This window comes from Equus quagga, chromosome 7, assembly GCF_021613505.1.
Source record: "Equus quagga isolate Etosha38 chromosome 7, UCLA_HA_Equagga_1.0, whole genome shotgun sequence".
Taxonomy (NCBI): Eukaryota; Metazoa; Chordata; class Mammalia; order Perissodactyla; family Equidae; genus Equus; species Equus quagga.
Window position 1 is genome coordinate 35,349,042 of NC_060273.1, and position 22,851 is coordinate 35,371,892.

The 22,851-nt window shown below is 47.4% G+C and overlaps 1 protein-coding gene across 1 annotated transcript in view; it reads right to left on the reverse strand.

Annotated features, from left to right (window-relative positions):
- Positions 1-7,281: 7,281 nt before the first annotated feature.
- SMURF1 (SMAD specific E3 ubiquitin protein ligase 1) overlaps positions 7,282-22,851 on the reverse strand; it is a 30,724-nt gene continuing 15,154 nt past the window's right edge. The window contains exons 13-19 of the mRNA XM_046667738.1: positions 19,061-19,175; positions 17,660-17,838; positions 16,356-16,493; positions 15,257-15,377; positions 14,023-14,224; positions 12,288-12,372; positions 7,282-10,645 (exon numbers count right to left, since the gene is read on the reverse strand). Of these exons, the coding sequence (XP_046523694.1) occupies positions 10,546-10,645; positions 12,288-12,372; positions 14,023-14,224; positions 15,257-15,377; positions 16,356-16,493; positions 17,660-17,838; positions 19,061-19,175 (940 nt within the window). The 3' untranslated portion in view covers positions 7,282-10,545. The remainder of the gene's footprint in view (positions 10,646-12,287; positions 12,373-14,022; positions 14,225-15,256; positions 15,378-16,355; positions 16,494-17,659; positions 17,839-19,060; positions 19,176-22,851) is intronic.

Sequence of the window (22,851 nt, forward strand, 5' to 3'; positions counted from 1 at the left end):
CCTGTGTCCAGTGACTGTGACAGGCTGGGAAATAAAGACAGTATGGCCAGAGCGATGCCAAGGAAGACGGCAGGGTAGGAAGCACTAGGGATCCTCTCTTAGACAAAAGCTGGAAGGGCAGAATCTGTCTGATGTAACTATTTTGGAATTCTGGAGGCTATTGGAACGCTGGCAACTTCCAGGGGAAATCCTGGCTGGCAAATTGTGGTGCGCGTTGGTCAATTCCAGTCAATTTCAGCTTTTCGTGTGGTAGCGGCTGCCCCTCCCGCACCCCCAGCCCTGTGGGAGGCAGCCCTGCCTGTGTTCCTGGTACCACGTGCCAGAGCCCAGGTAGGCCACAAGGGCCTGGGCCTCCAGCTGTTGGGTTCTGTGTTCTGATCTGACTGCTGCTTCCGATGGAGGAGGTGCAGACACAGAGACAGGCATCCAGTGTCGCACCCCACACTGGCTCAGGTGGCTTCCAGGGGAGTTAAAGGAACCACCTCAGTTGTCTTGTTACTTTTTTCCCCTTTTGAGAGCCAAACAAACATTTAGGGATTAGGACATTCAGAAGCAACTGCATGAACAATCTCTATGGTCTCAGGATGGCCTCCAGCCAAAAACTAGTAAGCCAGGACCCAGAGTCACAAAGGTGCAAGAAAATGAATTCTGCCAACAACCAGAAGGAGGTGAGAGAGAATTCCTCCCTGGTTGAACCTTAAGAGGAGAATGCAGTCTGGTGACACCTTGATTGCAGCCTTATGAGACCCTCAGCAGAGGACCAAACTAAGTTGTGCCAGGAGTCCTGATGAATGAAAAATGTGAGTTGATAAACGTGTTTGTGTGGAAAAAAAAAAATAGAAAAGCAACCGTGTACACAGAGGAATTTAGAAAGCCACGTTCATGCCCAGGGAGAGACACAGGCTCAGGAAAGACCTGAGAAGACCTTAAACTTTCACCTCAGGCTGATCAGAGGCACCTTCAAAAGTCGGAAAAGACAAACCAACCCTGGTTCCCCAGAGGAGAATATGATTGCCAAATTTACATTATATGATCCAGATGTCTAGTTTTCAACAAAAAGTCACAAGGTATACAAAAGAAACCAGAAAGTATGGTCCATTCAAAAAAACAAATTAAGTCAACAGAAATCACCACTGAGGAAGCACAGACAGCCGACGTACTAGACAAAAGTTTAAAACAGCTGTCTGAAAGCTGCTGAAAGGGCTGAAGGCAGACACAGACAAGGACGGGAAAACAATAGCTGAACAAAGTAAGAATATCAATAGGACGGAAATCATAAAGAGGAACCAAGAAGGAGTTGTGGAGCTGAAAAGTGCAATAACGGAAATGAAAAATTCCCTCGGGGAGCTCAAAAGTATATTTAAGTGGGCAGCAGAAAGAATCAATGAACTCACAGGACAGTTAAAATTACTGAGAACAAAGAATGAAGAAAAGTATACAGAACAAAAGGAACCTGTGGGGAAACTATCAAGCAGACACATGCATTGTGGGAGTCCCAGGAGAACGGAGAGGGGGGGGGGCAGAAAGAATGAAGAAGTGATGATTGCAAACTTCTCAAAACCTAATGAAAGACATGAATCTATAAATCTAAGAAGCTCAACAAACTCCAGGTAGAATAAACTCAAGGACACACCAAGACACAAAGAATCTTGAAAGCAGCAAAAGAAGTGACTTGTCACATACAAGGGATCCTCAAGAAGATTATCAGCAGACTTCTCATCAGAAACTTTGAAGGCCAGAAAGCAGCAGGTTGACTTATTCAAACTGGCGAAAGAAAAAAACCTGTCAGAATTCCACATCCAGCAAAACTGTTCCGCAAAATGAGGAAGAAATTAAGACATTCCCAGATAAATAAAAGCTGAGGGAGTTCGTTGCCAATAGACCTGCCTTGTAAGAAATGCTAAGGAAACCGCTTCAGTTTGAAATGAAAGGATGCTAGACAGTAACTCGAAGCTGTAAGAAGAAATCGAGATCTCCAGAAAAGGTAAATACATGGGCAATTCTAAAAGCTGGTATTATTGTAATTTTGGTTTGTAAATCCACTTTTAATTTTCTATAGGATTTAAAAGGCAAATGCATAAAAAAGCTACTAATCTATATTATTGGGCACACAATGCATAGAGATATAATTTAGGATGTCAATAACAGAAGGGGGAGACGGAGCTGGAGAGGAGCAGACTTTTTGTGTGTTACTGAAGTTAAGTTGGCAGAGATTCACATTAGATTGTTATAACCTTATAGTCAGGTGCAGTCGCCATGGTAACCACAAAGCAAATATCTATAGAATACACACAAAAGGAAATGAGAATCAAATATGTCACTATAAAAAGTCAAACATAAAAGAAGGGATAGAGGAAATGAGGGGTAAAAAGCTATAAGGCATATGGAAAATGAATAATAAAATGGAAGAAACAAGTCCCTCCTTATAAGTAACTATTTTAAATGTAAATATATTAAACTCTTTAATCAAAAGACAGAAATTGGGGGCCAGCCCCATGGTGCAGTGGTTAAGATTGCACGTTCCACTTTGGCAGCCCAGGGTTTGCCAGTTTGGATCCCAGGTGTGGACATGGCACTGCTTGGCAAGCCATGCTGTGGCAGGTGTCCCACGTATAAAGTAGAGGGAGATGGGCACGGATGTTAGCTCAGGGCCAGTCTTCCTAGCAAAAAGAGGAGGATTGGCAGCAGATGTTAGCTCAGGGCTAATCTTCCTCAAGTGAAAAAAAAAAAAAAGAGACAGAGATTGAAGATGGCAGGCTAAGAAGCTCCTTATTACCCCTGTGAAAACATTTAAAAAATAAAAACAACAGCTAGAGACTGACTAAAATAACTCTACAGGACCTCTGGAAACCAGTCAAAGATGTACAGCAACCAGGTAAGTGCCTAGTCAAAAAAAGCAACATTCAAAATGGTAGGAAATTTTGTGGCATTTTAACTTCCCTTTGTCCCAACCCTTCCTGGCACAACTCTGGTTGGAAGGAAGCAGCCCACTTCCTGGTTTCCTCCCTTGGCCAGAGAGCTCATTGGCAATGTTCTGACCTGTCTGTGGATTGCCTAAGGGGCTAGTTTCTTTCTCGCCTGACATGGAGCTCAGACAGGGAGAGACAGCGCAGTTCAGATCTCGGGCTGGCAAAAGCCATGGAAGGCAGCGGCAGGCACCACGTGTAACAGCTGCAGGTGGAATGCAGACCTGTGGATGCCTGGGACAAGACAGTATGGGCAGAAGAATACAAGAGAACATCTAAGGCCCCAAGAAGAAGCTGGGGCGAGACTCTTTGGGAAATTAAGACTTTTTAAATCAGTCATGTATATGGGGAAAAGCAAACGTACATAAATAGGCCCAGGCAGGACACATGCCCAGAAAGGACTTGAGTCCTAAGCCATCACCCTGGGTCGATCACAAGTCTTAGAATGTGTTCTAATTAGTGGTCTTCCTGCCACTCTGCAAAGACTGGAAAGACACAGCTGTTTTTTCAAAGGAGTAATTTTCAACAAGGGATTTCACGGCATACAAAGAAAAAGAAAAACATGGGCCATTCAAAGGAACCAAATATATCTTCAGACACCATCCCTGAAGAAATATAGGCAGCAGACTTATTAGAAAAGACTTTAAAGTGACTGTCTTCAATATGCTCAAAGAGCTAAAGGAAAACGTGAACAGAGAACTAAAGGAAATCCAGAAAATGATCTATGAACAAAAGGAGAATATCAAAAAGAGTGAGATATATATTCATTATATTCATATATATATTCATTATATAATATAAGAACCAAATAGAAATTCTGGAGCTGAAAAATACAGTAACTGAATTGAAAAACTCAATAAAGGGGCTCAGCAGCATACCCAAACAGGCAAAAGAAGCCGTGAACATGAAGACAGGTCACTTGAAATCATCGAATCAGGGAAACAAAAAGAAAAAAAATGAAGAAAAGTGAAGAGGGCCTGAGGGACTTGTAGGACACCAGTAAGAAGACAATATATGCATTATTGGAGTCCCAGGAGGAGAAAGAGAGAGAAAGGGGAGAGAAAGGACAAGAATTTCCCAAATTTGAGGAAAGAAATGGACATAGAAATTTAAAAAACTCAATGAACTTCAACAAAGATAAATCTAAAGAAACTGCAGCAAACACTGAAACACTGAAGGGCAAAACAGACAGCTCTGTAATAACAGTAGGAGACGTCAATACCTGCCTCTCCATAGGTTAGAACAACCAGCCAGAAGATCAGTAAGGAAACAGGACTTGAGCAAACACTACAGACCAACTGGACCTAACAGAATATACAGAACCTGCCTGCCAACAACAGCAGAACATTCTCCTCAAGTGCACGTGGAACATTCTCCATAATAGACCATATGTGAGGCCATAAAACAAGTCTCAAAAAATTTAAAAAGACTGAAACCATACAAAGTATTTGCTCTTGCCAGCATGGTATGCAGCTAGAAATCAATAACAGAAGGGAAATTCATAACTATGTGGAAATTAAGCAACATACCACAAGGGAAATCAGAAAATATCTAGAGACAAATGACAGTGAAAATACAGCACACCAAAACTGTGAAAGCAGTGCTAAGAAGGAAGTTTATAGCTGTAAATGCTTACATCAGAAAAGAAAATGGGGCCGGCTCCGTGGCCGCGTGGTTAAAGTTCTGCGTGCTCTGCTTCAGCGGCCCGGGTTCATGGGTTCAGATCCCAGGAGCGGACCTATTCCACTTGTCAGCCATGCTGTGGCAGGAACCCACATACAAAATAGAGGATCATTGGCATAGATGTTAGCTCAGAGCAAATCTTCCTCACAAAAAAATTAAGAAAAAGAAGAAAGGTCTCTAATTAACAATGTACTTTACACCTTAAGGAACTAGGGGAAAAACAGAAAAAACTAAACTCAAAGCTAGCAGTAGGAAGAAAAGAATAAATATTATAGCAGATAAAAAAAAAAAGATAGAGAATAGAAAAAAAATCAATGAAGCCACGAGTTGGTTCTTCAAAAAAATCAACATGGTGACAAACCTTCAGCTAGGTGACTAAGGAAAAAACAAAAAAGACAATGACAATGACAACTAAAATTAGAAAAGAAAGGGGACATTTCAAATTTTACAGAAATAAAAAGGATTATAAGAGAGTTCTATGAATAACCGAATGCCAACAAGATGGATAACCTAGATGAAATGGACAAATTTCTAGAAAGACATGACCCAGCAAGACTGACTCATGAAGAAATAGAAAATCTGTATAAACCTACGACTAGTATGGAGAGTGAATCAGGACTCAAAAACCTCCCAGCAAACACAAGCCCAGGATCCGATGGCTTCACTAGTGAATTCTACCAAATATTTAAAGAATTAACAGCAATCCTTCTCAAACTCTTCCACAATCTTGAAGAGGAGGGAACGCTTCCTCACTCAGTCTGTGAGGCCAGCGTCACCCTGATACCAAAGTCAGACAAAGACATTACAGAAAACGGTAGGTCAATATCCCTCACGAATATTGATGCAAAAATCTCCAACAAAAATATTAGCACACTGAATCCAATAGCATAATAAAAGGATTACACATCATGACAAAGTAGGATTTATTCCTGGAATGCAAGGATCACCCAACATACAAAAATCAATCAAGGTAATATACCACATTAACAAAGGAAAAAAAATCAAATGATTATCTTAATTGATGTAGCAAAATCATTTGACAAAATTCAACACCTGATTTTCCTGATAAAAAACACTCAATAAAGGGGCTGGCCCTGTGGCCGAGTGGTTAAGTTCGCGCGCTCCGCTGCAGGCGGCCCAGTGTTTCGTTGGTTCGAATCCTGGGCGTGGACATGGCACTGCTCGTCAGACCACGCTGAGGCAGCGTCCCACATGCCACAACTAGAAGAACCCACAACGAAGAATATACAACTATGTACTGGGGGGCTTTGGGGAGAAAAAGGAAATAATAAAATCTTTAACAAAAAAAAAAAAAAAACACTCAATAAACTAAGAATAGAAGGAATATACCTCAACATAATAGAAGCCGTATATAGGTCCCACATCTACGTATATGACAAGCCACCATCATACTCAATGGTGAAGGATGGAGAGCTTTTCCTGTAAGATCAGGAACAAGACAAAGGTGCCCACTCTCACCACTTAAATTCAACATAGTCCTAGAAGTCCTAGCCAGAGCAATTAGGCAAGAAAAAGAAATAAAAGGCATCAGAATTGGAAAGGAAGAAATAAAATTATGTTTGCAGATAACATGGCCTTATATGTAAAAACCCCAAAGATTACACACACACTATTAGAATAAATGAAATCAGCAAAGTTGGAGGATACAAAACCAACACACCAAAATCAGTTGTGTTTCTATACACTAACAATGAACGATCCGAAAAGAAAACTAAGAAAACAATTCATTTCAAATAGCATTAAAAAGAATATAATACTCAGGAATAATCTCAAACAAGGAGGCAAAAGACTTACACAGTGAAAACTACAGAACACTACCCAAAGAAATGAAAGACGACGCGGATACTGGTCCTTGATGTCTTTTCTGGGTACTATGGCCTAGTTGACACACAAAGTTAACTGTCACATCAAGTGTCCATCAAATGAATGGGAAAACAAAATATAGTGTGTTCCTACAATGGAGTACTATTCAGTCATGTAAAGGAATGAAATGTGATATACGCTCCAGCATGGATGGCCCTTGAAAATGTTACGCTAATTGAAATAAGTCAGACACAGACGGCCAAATGTTTTATGATCCCTCTTCGGTGAAGCACCTGGAGTGGACAAATTCATAGAGACAGAAAGTGGAACAGAGGTGACCGGGGTGGGAGGGAAGGAGCTATGGGGATTATTGGTGACTAGGCGGGACTTGAGTTTGGGAAGATGAAAAGGGCTGCGTACATATAGTGGTGATGGTAGCACAACACTGTGAGTGTCTTCAGTGCCACTGAACTGTACACTTACCAACGGTTAAATTGATTAATATGTGTATTTTACCATGATAAAATATATAAAAAAGAAAAATAAAGACCCAAACCAACAAATTTGACCAATGTGTGAAGAAGTCAGCAGACTCGAAACTTTCTCGATCCCCCAGTTTTTGCTGGCTAGGGCACTTCAGACTGACGGCCATGTTTCCATTCGCTCCTTCCGCAAATCTATTCTTAAGTTTGTCTGTTTCCCTCGGAAGGCCCTTGCCAGCACTTCTGACCACTGACTTCCTTTCTAGTGGGGCTGTAAAAAAAACTGCAATCTCATTTCCACACCGAAATCACAGATACCAAAAATGTAAAGTCGTGAGTTTATTGCATATGTAACAAAATGAACCTGACCTCCCGGGTCCAGCCTGCTGTGCAATCACTGTTTGTTTTGTGTTTCCAGCTGGTTCCATAACCACATTAAATAGAACTAGTATTTCTTTAAATACTTTTGATTTTGACAAAACAGAACATTAGTGTACAACTTTCACAAAATAAATCAGCAATAAAAACAGTGGGAAGGCTAACAGGGATAGCAGCAATACTTGAAAACAAGACATTACAAAATAAATTAAAAAATACATTATAAAGTGGTTGAGAAACAAAAATAAACAAATTTTAAAAATTCATACTGCGTTTCGGGAAGGCTGCCGTGCGGCACCCACCTGGCTGCGGGGGGCGGGGCGGGGCATTTCCTCCGCAGAAGGCCACTCCTGCCAGCTCAGACGGGAGGACCACCTACCCTGAACTTGGGACCCTCCGGCTGCGCCAGCCGAGGGGCCACAATCCCAGCGGGCGGGCAGATTCCCCCTTCATTAGTCAAGGGAGCTGCACTTGCTGTCACCAGGCAGCCCCTCTGTCCCCCGACCTGAAGCCCTGGCAGAGCGGTGATTCGCTACGTCCCTGAGGGTCGGCCGATGACCGCTGGGGAGGGCAAGCCTGACATCGGGCCCCTGAAGCGTCTGGGCGGAGAGGCAAGGGGGACCGTGGGTGGTCTGGGACTACCAAGAAGGGTGACAACTGAGAGCACGCGTGGACGGGTCTCACAGACCCAAGAAGAATCATCGGGAGCCTCCACCGACTGCTTGCCATCCTGTTCTTTGGGGTGGTTCCAAGGCCCCGTCCACTGTCCCTATTTAAGGTTCTAGAAGCGCAGTGCCACTGATAGGCCTGTTGGCAAGAGTAAACCGGGGCTCTGGAAAGTTCTGCCCTTCCAGGCTTTCATACACTCACACAGCTGAGGCGCGTGCAAGTGTAAGTGGAGACGCAGGGCCCCGGGCCTCAGGGACGGGTGACTCATGTCCTGAGCACACAAGGAGCAGCCAGGACACGACCCTCTGGATCTTGCTGAGGGGACACCTGACCCGAGAGCAGCATGGGGCTGGCAGGGGCAGTCTAGGGCTCGCTCCCTCCTCCTCAGGGCAGGAAGGCGGCTTTAGAGGAGTCAAGTGCAACGTTCCTGCTAGACCCTCGCTTCCTTCCGAACTACTGCAGATTTTGGCCAACACCACAGGAAAATCAGGTGGGTCTTCCTACTTCGAGCGTGAGGTCCCCTGAATTCTCTGATGGGTGTCGTCTCCTCCTCCCACAGTTTACGTCCATGGTAGGAAGCAGAGCTCTCTAGGGGGTGTCTTTCATTTTTTGTTTCCTCACACTTCCAGAGGAAGATTATGAGGGAGGCCCGGATGGAGTCACCGGGGAGCCAGCTTCTAGAACGCCCTCAGAAGGTATCATGGTAAACGAGACACAGGAGAAGCCCAACCGGGGCAAGGCAGAACTTTTGAAAGACTAAGCCCACAGTTTGGCCTGGACTTTTTGAATGGACTCAATTTTCCTCTGCAGCCAATTGCACTTGACGTCCTTCCATCCTGGAACCTCAGTGAGTGCCCAGAAGCGTGGCTCTCTCACAGCCCTGAGAGCCCACAGCCGGCAGTCCTCGGCCACCAAACCGGGCAAAGCTCTCGTTCATGGGGAGTACACATGTCCTAGGAGGTCCGAGCTGCTCCCCATGCCAAACCGCAGACTACTTCCGGGCCAAGCCAAAGAACCCCAGCAAGATGCACAAGGGGAAGGATGCCTCCGACCCCCCCAGTCTGGAGGTACTGGTGACAAAAAGAACAGGTCAAACGGTCGGCCGAAAGCTCCACCCGGACCCACCTCAGACCCACAGCTGGATCCCAACGCTGAACGCGGAAACTTCCACAACGAAATTTCAACAGGGAAATGTCATGTTAAGGAATTGCCCTGCGTTGCCCCCGAAACAAAAACAACAACTAAAAACCAGACGGGAAAAGTTGCTTCTGCTGCCATTTTTCACTGAAGCTTAGCTACCCGAAATCAAGCCACTTGGTTGAAATACTGTTTGAACTTCTGTGCAAATTGGAAAATGGTGGTAGAAACTCAGGGTGGAGGCTCGCTTTGGCCTTGCTCGTCATCTGAAGACATCTGGGCAAGTGCACTATGGAGCGACTGTTAGTGTCGCCATCTGACGGGGGGAAATGGGCCGAATGGGTCAGGGTGGAACCGCCCTGCTGTCAGGTTGACACCCACGTGCTACTGCGTGTCAAGCAACCACCTGTGGTAGATTCAGGTCATCGAGGTGACCCGTCCCCCTCTCCCTTTGAACCTAGTTTGCACAAAGCCAGCAGCTGCAATAAGAGAATTTTGTCTTGTTAGTCAGCTCTTAGCAATTTCCGCATCATCGCTGTTAGTGACCAAGGGACCCAGGTGACGCTCTTCTACGCACACGTGGAGCCACCGCCTGCGACTGGCCGCGCGAATCTGCGGCTGGTTTTCGTCTGTTCTTCTATCAGTTCCGATATGTGGTGTTGTCACTGAAAAAAATATTTCGAACTGGACAGATAATGTGGCAAAAGGGACTCTTAAAAGGAAAAATCATTTTTCTCTATGCAAAATGAACTTTTCAGCCAGGATGCCCTGAAAAGAAAGACCCCGGGCCTCCAGCACCAGCTGCCCCATTCCTTTACCTCTCCAAAAGGGAAGTACGTTTGTGACTCGAGCTTCCTGCCGTGGCAGAACTCTAATAAGCATGTATCATACAGTTATTTTTCCCTTAGAAATTAATCTGCTCCCCAGAGCAGGCTGCGAGGAGGTGCGATTTGGAATTTGAGCCACTGGACTTGAAGGGGGCCTCAGGACGGCTTTGAGACAGAATAGCTGGCATCGCTACCTGTACGAACCCTCAGTCAGCCAGGCCCAGGTCCACGACTGCGGCTTGAGGCTCCTAGGAAGACACAGGGCAGAGCCACCGCCCTGTGTTACAACCGCAGCGGAATATCCTGTGTGACCGAAGCCAGTGCTAGACCTGGCTGCATTTTATTGGATGGGTGATGGAAGGGGGCGGGAGTACTGTCGTGAAGGAGGAAAATGTGGGTGGGAGCCACCGACCAAAGTCCCCCCACCCCCCTCGCTCCCCCAATGAAAAGGAAGGGAGACAACCCTTCCCTCAGGTCATCTAGAACTCGGCGCCTCAGCCAGCTCGAGGGAGGCGCACAGAAAGCTCTGTGCTTTGGGTCTGGTGTCGTGAGCTAGAATCCGTGGCCTCTGGTTGCCGCTCACTCCACGGCAAAGCCACAGGTCTCCTCCACCGCCGTCAGCAGCTTCTCATAGAGCTTCTCATACGACTCATAAGGCGGAATGTCGATCCGGTTAAAGCTGGAGCAGGACAAGAGAGCGACAGTCACTGCTGGGGCCGCCTGGCCCTAGGACAGGCTTCGAGGAAGGGACAGGCAGGAGCAGCAACAGGCCAGTGTGTGTGTGCATGTGTGTGTAGGGGGGATGGGGCCAAGAGAGGGGGAAGCGCCTCGTCGCCTCATTCTGGGGGCAAAGGAAGATGGAGGGGCGTTTTCCTCGTCCCCCTGGGGCTTTGCTGCTTCTAATGCAAAGATTTTTCAGTCAACACACAACAAAATAAATCTTAAGATCTTTAAAACCAAAATAAAACCAAATTACCATTTACTGGTTATATTAGGACAAACCTCTCAACTTGTGTTTTTTGTCTTTGGGAGAAATTATTTCTCTGTACCAGGAACGCCCTCTTTGCAGACCACCATAATCCAGCCTGGCCGGCAGTCAAATCACCACTAACAATTTACGGCATGCTATCTCAGCCTCTGTGACCGGATCTGAGACCAAAATGGGGCAGTCTGGAAAATTCCATTTCAAAACTAATAAAATGTCAAACCCCTGATAGATGAAATAAATATTAAATTTCTGACTCAATATTTCCATGGGGAAATTCATTTCCAACGTTTGCACAAAGAAAAAGAAAACTTTTAAGAAGCTATTCTCTCAAAAATAAAAATAACAAAACTGTGACCCAGAGTGACCTGTTGAATTATAGGGGCAAGCAATTAAGGATGGTTTTTGCCAAGAAAGAGTTGAAGTAAATGGCACGCTGTCTTTTTGGGGGAGCTTTGGCCTCAGAGGATATTTCTCATCTCCGTTTCACTCCAAGCACTGAACTATGAAAAGACACAGCCTCAGGAGGACAGAGCCGCCAAGCGTCAACACGGTGCTGTTCCCATAGCGGCCATGCTGGGGGGGGGGCTCGGCCCCCTGGCCACAGTCTCAGCAACAGCTTTAGTAGCTGACTTCACAGGTGTGGAAAACCTAGTTAGCATATCAAGTAAGTTGCCCACGGTCACAGAGGAGAAGGTGTCACAGCCCACGTTTGAACCCACATCCTCAGGTTCCACTCAGGAACCTTCCATTACATCACGATGCGTCTCGATATTGGGAACTGGGTCTCCTGGACTAGACGTGGCTGTTCCTTTCAATAAGTGGTTCCGAGACAAAGGGTATGTAAGTGATTTGACTTTTAAACCACAAAGGAAGTAGTCCACTACAGATAAATATTAAGTTAAAATTTAGGGAGGAAACATTTTTCAATACACAAGGTACGTCTGTCACAAGCAAAGTTTCCAGAAGGAAAACGGGGCCCCAGGAAGACTAATAACCCTAAGTTAAAAACTACGATTTTCCCTACTGTCGTACACACACGCACACACACACACACAAACACACACGTGGCAAGACCCAGTGAAGTGAACACTGGAGCCCACTGGAGTAGGAGCCAACATGAACGACAAAAGGACAAAACTGGTTTCACCAGCGGGCCTTCTGACAACCCTCATGTGTGACACACTCCCAGCACTTGTCCCCTTGACACTGCTGCCACTGTGGGTCTACCCGTGACTCTGCATAAATGAAAGGCAGAGGGCGCCAGATGGGAAAGGAGCTCAGGAAGTCCCGTGCTGACCGCGCACGGGGACAGGCCCGGAGCCGGCGTCCTTACCAGGTGTGGGCCTTCGGGAGGTTGTCGGTGTTGGCGTCGATGAGGTGGATGGTGAAGAGCCGGGGCCCTGCCGCGCCTGTAGAACCTTACAGGACAACATTCTAGTTAATGCACTTCAGACGCAGAGGCCGGGCCCACTGACCGCCACCCCCTTGGCCCCGAGGCCCCAGGCCATCCTGCCAGAGGGTCGCGAGTTCCTGGGGCAGCATGAGCCCTGCCCAGCTCAGGACAGGCCTACGGCGGCCACCAAGTGACTGAGGCCAGACAGTGCCGAACATCACAAGGGCGGAGCAAAGGGCGGGGAACTTGTCTGCCGCCCTGACCGTGAGCCCACTCAGCCCCGGCGGGGGGGGTGAGGGGCCAATCCTGACATCACCAGGGATGGTTTTTTGAGCAGAAATGTTTAGCAAGCGGGCCCACTGTTGGCAGAGACCAGCAGTGTTATGAGAAAAGGCGGGACAGAGGCACGAAACCTCCTCAGGCAGAGGCATGATGGGAAAGATGACCGCCTAGGACCAGAGCCCAAGGGAACGGAAGTCACTTCTCTCACTGAAAGAGGCCCTCAAAATGAGGAAAAGTCTACAGGGAACTTTCTAGACATGAAATACATCTGCTATCACCATTGATATGCAAAGTTCAATTTACTAAATTTTAACATATTAATATTCTTTACCTTCCTCCTTCCAGTTCTCAGGGTGATCAAGAGACACAAATCTGCAATTTTACAAATCACAGGGCCAGGGGGAAGCCGGCGAGGACCTCCCTAATTGGCCATGGCTGACCAGCAGCCCCTCCGATCCCCTCATGAGGTACAGAAACTTCAGCGTCTACAGATTTCTACCTCCCCCTCTCCACCCCCCAGCTCCAGACTTGAGTGAGCCAGGGACCAGTCAGGGCTGGAAGGGATGAGAGAAAGGATGGGTACCTAACTGGACCGTGGAGCAGCTATCAGGCAGTCCACTTGTATAGATGAGGAGACTGAGGGCCAGAGAAGACCCCTGGAGCTAATGACCCACATGATAGCGGCAGACTCAGTCTCCTGATACTTAGGCCAGGCCCCTCTCTCCCGGGTCCCAGGTCTGCAGTTAAAGAGCTGCTATCAGAAGATTCAGAAGTGAATCCATGGGACACTTTAAAAACTCTGGTTTTTGTTCCCAAAGCCTTGTTGCTGTTTCTCCCCTCCCTGTCAACCAACTCTGTAGGGGAGGCGGAGGCATCGGGCTCAGTGGGCCCTTCCTGGCTCAGGTCTTTCCAAACTCAGCCCCGACTGGCCACCAGGCCAGCCAGCAGCCGCCACTGCTGCTGCAAGGACTTGGGCCGACCCGAGGACGTCCCACCGGTGGATGCCCATGGCCCGCGGAGTCCCTGGGAAAGGTGGGGCGGAGGGGAAGTTGGCTTTGGCTGATATTCTCGCCCACGTATTTAGAGAGATTTTCTTTTAACTTGGGTAAAGGACAGCAGAGCCTTGAGCACCGGGAGCCGGCAGAGAGGGCAGCATCATCTTTCATGGAGGGAAGAGGGTCCCCATGGCCACCAGGAGTGAGCGCAGCCCGTCCACCAGGGGGCGCCTCCGCAGGGCTCAGCAATTGTTAGGACAGCACATCCCCCACATCGTTTTCTAGCCGACGTCTCAGAAGAACCCCCCAGCACATTCCAGCTCTTCCAGCCCCGGCATGGTAGAGACCAGGCCCCCTGCGGCGTGCAGTGCCACCAGCCCCGCCTCCACGTCAGTCACCTTGCAAAGCCTTGAAGCCTTGGAGAGGGACTCGAGTGGACCCGGTGACGAACTGCAGGAGCCGGGCCCTCCTCTCCTCATCGAAGGTCTCCACCGCCTGCCAGAACCAGCGCACGATGTTGCTGTCGGCCACACAGTGCTTGAGCCGAGTGTTGGACTTCCAGTCGTTCAAATCGATTTTATCCAGGCCGCCGATGATCAGCTGGGGAGGTGGTGCAAGGCATGTTATTTCTACCGGTGTCTACACCAATGTCACGACAAGCCTCCCAGGTTCCCAGTGTGGGAAGGGAGTTAACTCAGTTCCCAAAGCAAAGCCGCAGCTCTGTCTGAATAAACTAGACACGTATTTAGACGAGAAGAGGAGGACACAGGACGCCTGAGACACACGCTCTGTCTGTCTGCCCCTCGGGCTGGTCCCACCCCTGGGCCCACGGTGCACAGCGATGTGACACCCAAGTCTGACACCCAAGTGTGGGTCTGTGTGTTCGCACTGCACTGGGGAGGAAAGAACCAACATTCAGTGCTCAGAGCTGACTGGAAAATGGGGCCGCAGCCCCGTGATCTCTTGGGGACAAAGACACGTGCGGTTTAAAGTCTGACGAGAAGGGAATGCAGCAAGAGTCACGTACGTGTCTCTGCAGCTTGCTTACAAAGTTCCCTCCGGAGCCTCTGCTCCAAGAGGGACGCTCTGCTCGGCTCACAAGCTCTTGGCGGCTCACTGGTGGCAGAGGCTGGGAACAGTTTTAATGGCCTGAGCTATTTGGCACCAAATAGAGACGGATAAGAGATGAATGAATCACTGTGTTCAAGTACATGAAGTCTGATTAGAGAAGACAGTGACACTTTGTTCTGAGCCTAATATTAGCCAGAATGAAAACAAAAAGCTGACACTGTGGGAAAATCTGGTCATAAATGAGAGAATTTCCTTGATCTGAGGTGAAGACACAGGAGGGGCTAGAACTCTCCACTGCTGGAGATCCTGGAAAACAGGGTAAGCCACAAACACCTTGAACAATGTCTTGAGAACAATCCACGTTCGCTGCTGCCAAGTGGACACCCGGCATCAGGCTCAAACATCCTCACTGCCTTCTCCCTCTAGCCCGGACTCTGCTCCTCGAGGGGCCCAACAAACTCCTAGGCTCGCCTCACTCTGCAGCCGGGTTGTGAATCGAGAAAACACCCATCACATTGGAGCCCGTGGATGCTGACGTGGCTTGGCATGGGGGGCACGTACCTCCAGTTCCTTCTGGTCAAAAGGCTTCAGTAAGTGTTGGGGAATGAGCTCATTAAACCCTTTCTGAAGAGCTAAGAACTGGGCTTCAATTCCTCTCATAAACCTCCAGTTTACATACAACCTGAAAGACAAATTCACAAGTTGGAAGCGACACCAAAAGGCGCGTGAAACAAAGCTTTGCTCCATCAGTAGCTTCTGGCATCTGCTGAGCCTAGCACCCTCCCCGCCTGGCCTCCCTGGAGGAAAACCCCACCAGTTGGTAGCACGTAGCCTAAGTAGCAAGTCAAAAATAAACCAGCACATCCCCTTAGACATGATTCTTTGCTAAAAATAGCCGTAGGATTTAACCTGACCTGTCCCAACAACCGACACAATTTAAAAGTATATTTGAGGGGCCAGTCTGTGGCCGAGTGGTTAAGTTCGCGCGCTCCGCTTCAGCGGCCCAGGGTTTCGCAGGTTTAGATCTTGAGCGTGGACCTAGCTCCGCTCATCAGGCCACGCTGAGGCGGCGTCCCACACAGCACAGCCAGAAGGACCCACAACTAGAATATACAACTATGTGCTGGGGGGCTTTGGGGAGGAGAAGAAGAAGAAAAAGGTATATTTGAAAATAAAATGCAGGACAATGTGAGAACTACACAGCAGTGTGACAGCCTAAGCGCAGGCATGCCCACGTGTTTCTAAATTTCCAATGTTAAGTGACTAGTCATTTGTTGCCCTAATGAGGTGGAAAAACAGATTATACTGGAATAGACTTCCTTGAGACTGATCTCAAGGAAGGTTCCAGGCCTCCTCCTCTCTCCTGTGCTTGCCACCTTCACAGCCAGAAGTGGGCAGTCACTTAAAGTCCTTTCCCACCCCCCTCAACAGGTCAGCCCCTGTCATATCAGGGTCCTCCACGCAGAGCTCCCACCGTTGAGCCCGATGGTTTCTGGGGGTCTCTTCCGTTGATGTGATTGTGTCACAGTGCTGGCAGGGACAGGCAAGCCTCTCACAGCAGAGGAGCCTCCGCAATCTAAACAGGGACCTCGCCTTGCCCAGGACGGGGCCAAGCACCTCGTGTCCCCACTGGCGACCAGCAAGTCTCCCGGAACCTTACCGTACATATTCCTTCTTGTTCTCCTCTGTGACGGGAACATTTCTGCCGTTGGGTTTCAGTTCATGCTGAAGAATCCTCCCGAAAGCATTGTGTTCCACACAGAAAGTGTGGTCCAGCACAGGGGTGATGTCGTTCTCTCTGCGGAAGTCAGGACAGAAGACAGATGGATGTCAGACCTTTCCCACCACGAGGGCAGTGAACGAAACATTAAATGGAACAATCCAGTAGAGACAGAGACAGGATTCAGTGACTGCCAGACCCAGGGCTGCAAGAGGAGGACCCAGAGCTCATGTGGGGGCTGGAGGGGGCTGGTTCTGGAAAGAGCTGGGAGAGCACAGCTCCAGATGTGTCCTCGACTCTCAGCTTTCTCACTCACAGAAGGAGGGTGACGGTAGCTGCACCATTCTGTGATTTGATGAGACACAGCAACGTGATTGCTTGGTAAACCGAGTCTCGGAGCAGAAATGGGGGAACCATCAAGAGGAAGTGAGTCTAAGGGAATCGGCGTGCAGACAGCCGCACGATGGAAATATTGTTCCCCCTTTACGGCAGCCCTTCAAAGTGTATCCATTCAAACAGAGCAGCACTTGAAAGTTACGACTGGCTCCTTAATCGGCCACATTTCTTGAAACACAGATGGAATGGAAGATTGTCTACAGGTTGAAGGCCCTAAGCCCCACCGACCACCATTTCAAGTTGGGACGTGGGCTATGAGGCCGACCAGACATGGCATACAATCGGAGGCCTGGCTCGTGTTCAGTTCATCAGCTTGTCCTCCCTCCACCAGCTCCTGGATCTGCCTGTCGCTCCCATGGAATCGGCTCATTCCCAAGGACCCGTGACACCTGCGGTTGCCATGTTACTGTGCCTGTTGCTTTTAAGAGAGTTTTAGGATAATCCTAAAACAAAGGTGACTGGATACTAACTTTGTTTTGGTACTTTCTGGGCCCCTCTAGAGACTGGCTGGAGACACCCTCGAGTGTCAGAAACCAACCACCCACCGCCAGGCCTGGGGATTAACATCCACCATCACCCCGTAATAATTTAGGGAAGGAGCAAAACGACTAGTCCATGAAGAGAAAGCAGCCGAACACGATGAGGAAAACAAGCCAATTAAGTATTTTTGTGAAATCTACTTCTATGTTTCTGGTTGTAAAACAATAGTTTATTTCTCTTCCCTAATTTCACACCCATCCCCTAAATATACACGTGTGTGCACACACACAAAACAAATGCATCCGGCGTACACTAAGACGAGTGACGATGCATGAATTTCCAATGAACTGAGGTGAGTCAATACTTACAGAATCCACACTAAGCTCTTATGGAGCTCTGGGTCCACCGATTCCAAGTCGGAGAGCTGGATGGGCTTCCCTAGGAGCTGCTTATAGAAGGGGACCGTGAAGCCCCCGTTTATGTAGTGTCCGTGGAACACAGCGAGACCCATGATCCGACCCACAAAATGGAAATAAGACAAGTGGTCCTGTAGGGGGCACCAGAGAACAGGAATTCATTAGAAACATGACCAGCCAAGACGGCTATCCTGTGCTTTCTCCAAGCTTCTTGGGGAACAGTCTGATGGGCAACCAAACCCTGAATCAGTCACTCACAGGGTGTGCTCATGACCCAGCAAGAGAAGGCTGCTAGGGTGGTCGAAGCTGAGAGCACGTCTTTGGGACAGATCATCTGAACGACACTTTACATGCTCTCAGTCCGAACACTTCTCAGAACTGCTAGATAATTTGCGGGACCCAGCGCAACATGAAAACGCAGCGCCCCTTATTCAAAAGTTAATTTTCTCATGGTGACAGCAGAGAAGGTAAGCAAGCGTGGGCCCTTCTGAGCGCAGGGCTTCAGGCTCCACTCAGGTAGACGGGCCAGGGAGCCACCCGCTCCGCCTTCGCAGCGCACTACACACAAAGGGCAAGCGCCCCTGCTCCTCTCCAACCAGCCCTCACTCCCACAAGAAAGAAGAGAAGAAATCCAAAGAAGGAGAGAAAAAGAACACAGAGGAAAATAAGTATGAACAACCTGAGTAAAAGAACCACTCTAAACCCAGAGCTGCTGTGGTTTGTAACCAGGGAGCCCACACTTCTACTGGCAGGTTGCAATTCTATCAGAGAATGAGTCAGAGCTTTGTTTCCAGGTTGGAAAAAGGTTCTGTCCCATTTGAATGCTTGCAGAGTCCAGCTCCTCCCGACTCCGCCTCAGGGACCAGGTGCACGGCTGGCCTACGACACAGCCCCATGGGGAGACTCCTCCACTCGTCCGCTACCTGTCGCTCAAACACTCTGCTTACGTCCTCATCTAACGAGCAGCTAAGAGTGTCAGCACTGGTGGCCAAGAAGGCCAGTTACAGAAATATTTCAGTTGGAAGGAGGATGGACTTTGTAACCCACTTCTCAGAATGACAGTCAACAAATACGGTCGTCACACCAGAGTGTCCCCAAAGGGGAGTAAAGTGCTTTGAGTCTATGAGCAGCTCAATTTCACTCTTGTTCTCCTTGAAAACAACATACCCCATCACTAAAAGTACAGAATTGAAATCATCCATGTTAATCCAGTTCTTACTCTACCTTTCAAAGTTTTACCATCGTCTTTGAGTAAGTCTATAATGAATAGACCACGAAGTGAGACTGAAGCTGAAAATCCGTTTAAAAAAGTCTCCAACTGAATTCCCTACCTCTTTATGCATCAATACTTACAGGGTTGATTGAAGAATCTGGGTTGATTTGCAACATGTAAATATTGTCCGTAGAATATTGGAAGAGTCCATAATACGGATTCAACATTTCATGGCACAATAAATAAAGCCACTCCCTAGGGCCAAGAACAACAAAAAAGCATTTATATGGGCTAAAACTTCTAGTTTTAGATCTTAACAAAAGGATTGATTCATCATACCCTCGGAGGCCAAAACAGTACAGAGTGAAGCGAGCAACTGTGAGGATTCCTGGCTCTGAGAGAACGTGACTTGTACAAAGGGGGCAAATAATCTAACGAAGTAAAAGCTTGCTTCTGGGAGTATCAGAAATGGCTTTTCCGGCCCAAACGCCAATAGCTCTGAAGCTGAGAAAGAACTGGGGCTGACCAGAATTAGCGTCATCTTAGAAGTACAGTATTCTTGGCAGGTTACTCGTCGGTTTACGCGCACCCCAGCTAAGGTTTTCTTGGCTACTTCGTAAAGATCAAAATCTCAGGTGATGATGTTTATGATGTAGTAACTGACAAAAGTGCGATCAAAAGCAGTGTGACCCTACTTTTATTCAGAAAGTGTGTGTGTACATACACACATACACAAAACAGAAAAAATATATACGTGTAGCACAGAAAAAGATGGGAAGGAGGTACGCCAACATGTTGACAGCAGTGAATGAGAATTAGCATTCTGGGGCATTTTCATTTTTTCTTTTGCTTCTTTCTAGTTTTAAAATTTCCAACCATAACATGTACTATGTTGTAAATAAGGAGAAACCATTTCAGAGTCCAGGGAGGGCAGGGCTTGATCAACAACAACTTCTGCCCTTCATCATTTCTGTCCTGTTGAATTCTTATTTTTTTACTGTAAACATTTATCACGTTTATAATATAAAAAACTTGTTTAAAACTTAAAAATATTAACTGTAAGAGTTTTAAAATCTGGGTGAGGTGCATAATGATGAATATGTTTGAATCATTTCATTTAAAAAAGCCCCAAATCAAAAACAGCATTCTAAATAGAGTCTGTATGATTCAAATGCCACAGTCAGTTGTAAGCCCAGGTATGGGGGACCCTATGCAAATACCTGTGACAGTTATATAAATAGCCTTTTATTTTTTCTACTCAAAATTCCTTTGAAGTGAATAAAGCTCATTAATATAGCACCCCCAAATTTTATTCTGGAATTTCTTACTCTTTCAAGTAGAAAAGACAGAGAATTGAGAAAGAATACAAAAAGATAAGCACAAACGCAAATAATTTATCCCCCAAAATTGTGAGAACACAGAAACAATGATTAGGCCCAAACACAGTTACGTATCGAACTCAAAAGAGAACAGAAAGGAACCGCCAGAGAGATGAGACCCCGGATCTTATCAAGTCTCTTTACTCGAAAAGCAAAATTACCCGACTCCAATATAGTACCTTGATTCATCCCCAAGTTTTGGAGTTTGGATTTGAGAAGAATCATTTTCGCAAAAGCCACAGACCTGCAACTGTCTAGATGGGAAGTGACTGAAATAGAAGCGAACACTGTGACCGAGCATGGACAGGGCAAAGGGGCACCTCAGCACGGCCCGGAAGTGAGAAGGGAAGAGAGAACTAACTACACACAGAGAGAGCGGAAATGGTTCAGGGCCAAACACTGGGAAAGAGAAGGCAGACTGACTCTCATTGACCAGATAACAACACACTCATATACACGTGCGTAACTAAAATCTCTCCCCAGCTCTCCGAGATAAGTGTGATCCCGTTTACACAGGAGGAATAATCCAAGGGTGAAATAAGAATGTGAGATTCAAACCTGAGGCAGCAAGACCAGGATTCCCAGCTCTTTCCACTCCAGCATCATGTCAATCAAGGGAGCTACACAGAGACTGTCTCCATGTGGAAGCCTTGATAACTTGGAAAATGCAGGAGGAACAGAACTCTTACCAAACCAAGCTATTCATCTGCATGCCTAGGATAATAATACCAGTTGTGCAAAGGAATAATGGTAAATTGAAACAGTTTGCGATACTGAGCTCTTGAGATATCTTGAGACTACAAAGGAAATAGCATAGAAGAGAAAACTGACGTCACTCGATTTGAATTGTTAGGTCAAATATGACTAAGTAGGAAGATTCTCACCTGAGAAGACGGACAGAAGCCTAAACCTCTGGCCAGGAAATGGAATTAGTGTCATCAAGGGCAAAGAGAAGTTACACTAGCCAAAAGAAAGAATTTCTAGAGGTTTCTAGAATCGAGATCGAGAAGATCCAGGAAGAAACTTGGGACAATCTTGAAAGGAAAACGATTTCCTGTGGAAAGGCAGTCCAACGTGAGCTCACTGAGGAAAATGCAGGCCTTTCCGCGGGCTTCATCCCAGAGAGGCTCAGGAGCAGCCGAGGGCCAGGAGGCGAGACAGAGGAGGAGAGAGTGATGGGGAGAAGTCAGAGGAAGGAGTCTCTTCTAGGGCCAAAGGGCACACTGTGACTTCTTTCTTTCTAATTCTTTTCTTTTGACTGCTGAAAAAAAATTCCAACTCTACCCGGAAAAGGAATGAGACCACATAAAGCTCATCGGAACAGAATTTTCCTTGGGATAGCCGCTGTAGGGCGGAGAATTTGCTTGTGTTTTCTAACTGTGAAGGTCTGAGGCCCCGAGACAGGGCTACTACGACACACGGGCTCTCCTCTGGAGCGCAACCCGAGCCGTGGCCTGACAGTCACTTGTGTAATTCTTTGATTAATGTCTGTTCCTCACCGGACTGAGAACTCCTTTGCGTGGGGAGTTTGCAGGGGTGAAGGTGGCAGAGAACAATTTACTTTGCTCACGACTGCATCCCCCGAACCTAGTAGATGGCAGAGTCTCAATATTTAATGGTTAATGAACGAACATAATTCTCACAAGGGCATACAAATTATAGGGGTGTTCCCCTTTAAGAAGATGCCGTGTGTGATAGATATATTATTTATTTTCATTCTTTCATTTTACATTTTATTATAATAGAATTCAATGAACGAGTATGTTATGGTGATTTAAGAGACAAGATACAAACTGTTGAAGCCTGGAAGACAAGCTGAGGAAATCCCCCAGAAGTAAAGGGAAAAAAAGCGAAGATGGGAAATAAAAGAGAAAAGATGAGAGACATAAGGATCAATCCAGGAAATCCAACATCCGAGTAACAGGCGTTTCAGAAAGACTAAAGAGAGGAAATTCCCAGAGGAAAATTCGCTCACTCAGCAGATATTTATCAAGATGAGCGCTCGCCATGCGTCAGGTACTCTAGGAACAAGGACTCAGCCGTGCACAAGACAGAGCTCCTGCCGGCCACAGTTCGTGTCCAGAGACGCAGACACGAGGGAGCAGCTCACATAGCCCAAGAGGCCAGCTGAGAAGGCTCCTTCAGAGCCAGCCAGGACAGGCGTCCTGGGGGCACCCATGAGTAGAGACCTGAGCGAACGGATGGAACAAGCTACATGAGGACCTTGGAAGGAGTTCTAGCAAAGGGAACATCCAAGGCGGCTGGCAAAGCAGCTGCGGGCTGGGCAGGGCTCGGGGTACGAACCTGGAGGGGCCGCCAGGTGGATGGGGATGGGGGCTCAGGAACAGGGGGGTGACAGAGCTGAGTTTTCAGAGAGATCACAGGGGCTGCTGCTGGGAAACGGCGTGTCAGGAAAGTGAGAAAGCAGGAAGGGAAGTGAAGGGACTACTGCAGCAGCCAGGAGCGAGAGGGGAGGGGCTGGGGGCCTGAGCCGCTGGGGTCGGAGGGGATGGGAGGTGGAGGGGATGGGAGGTGGAGGGGATGGGAGGTGG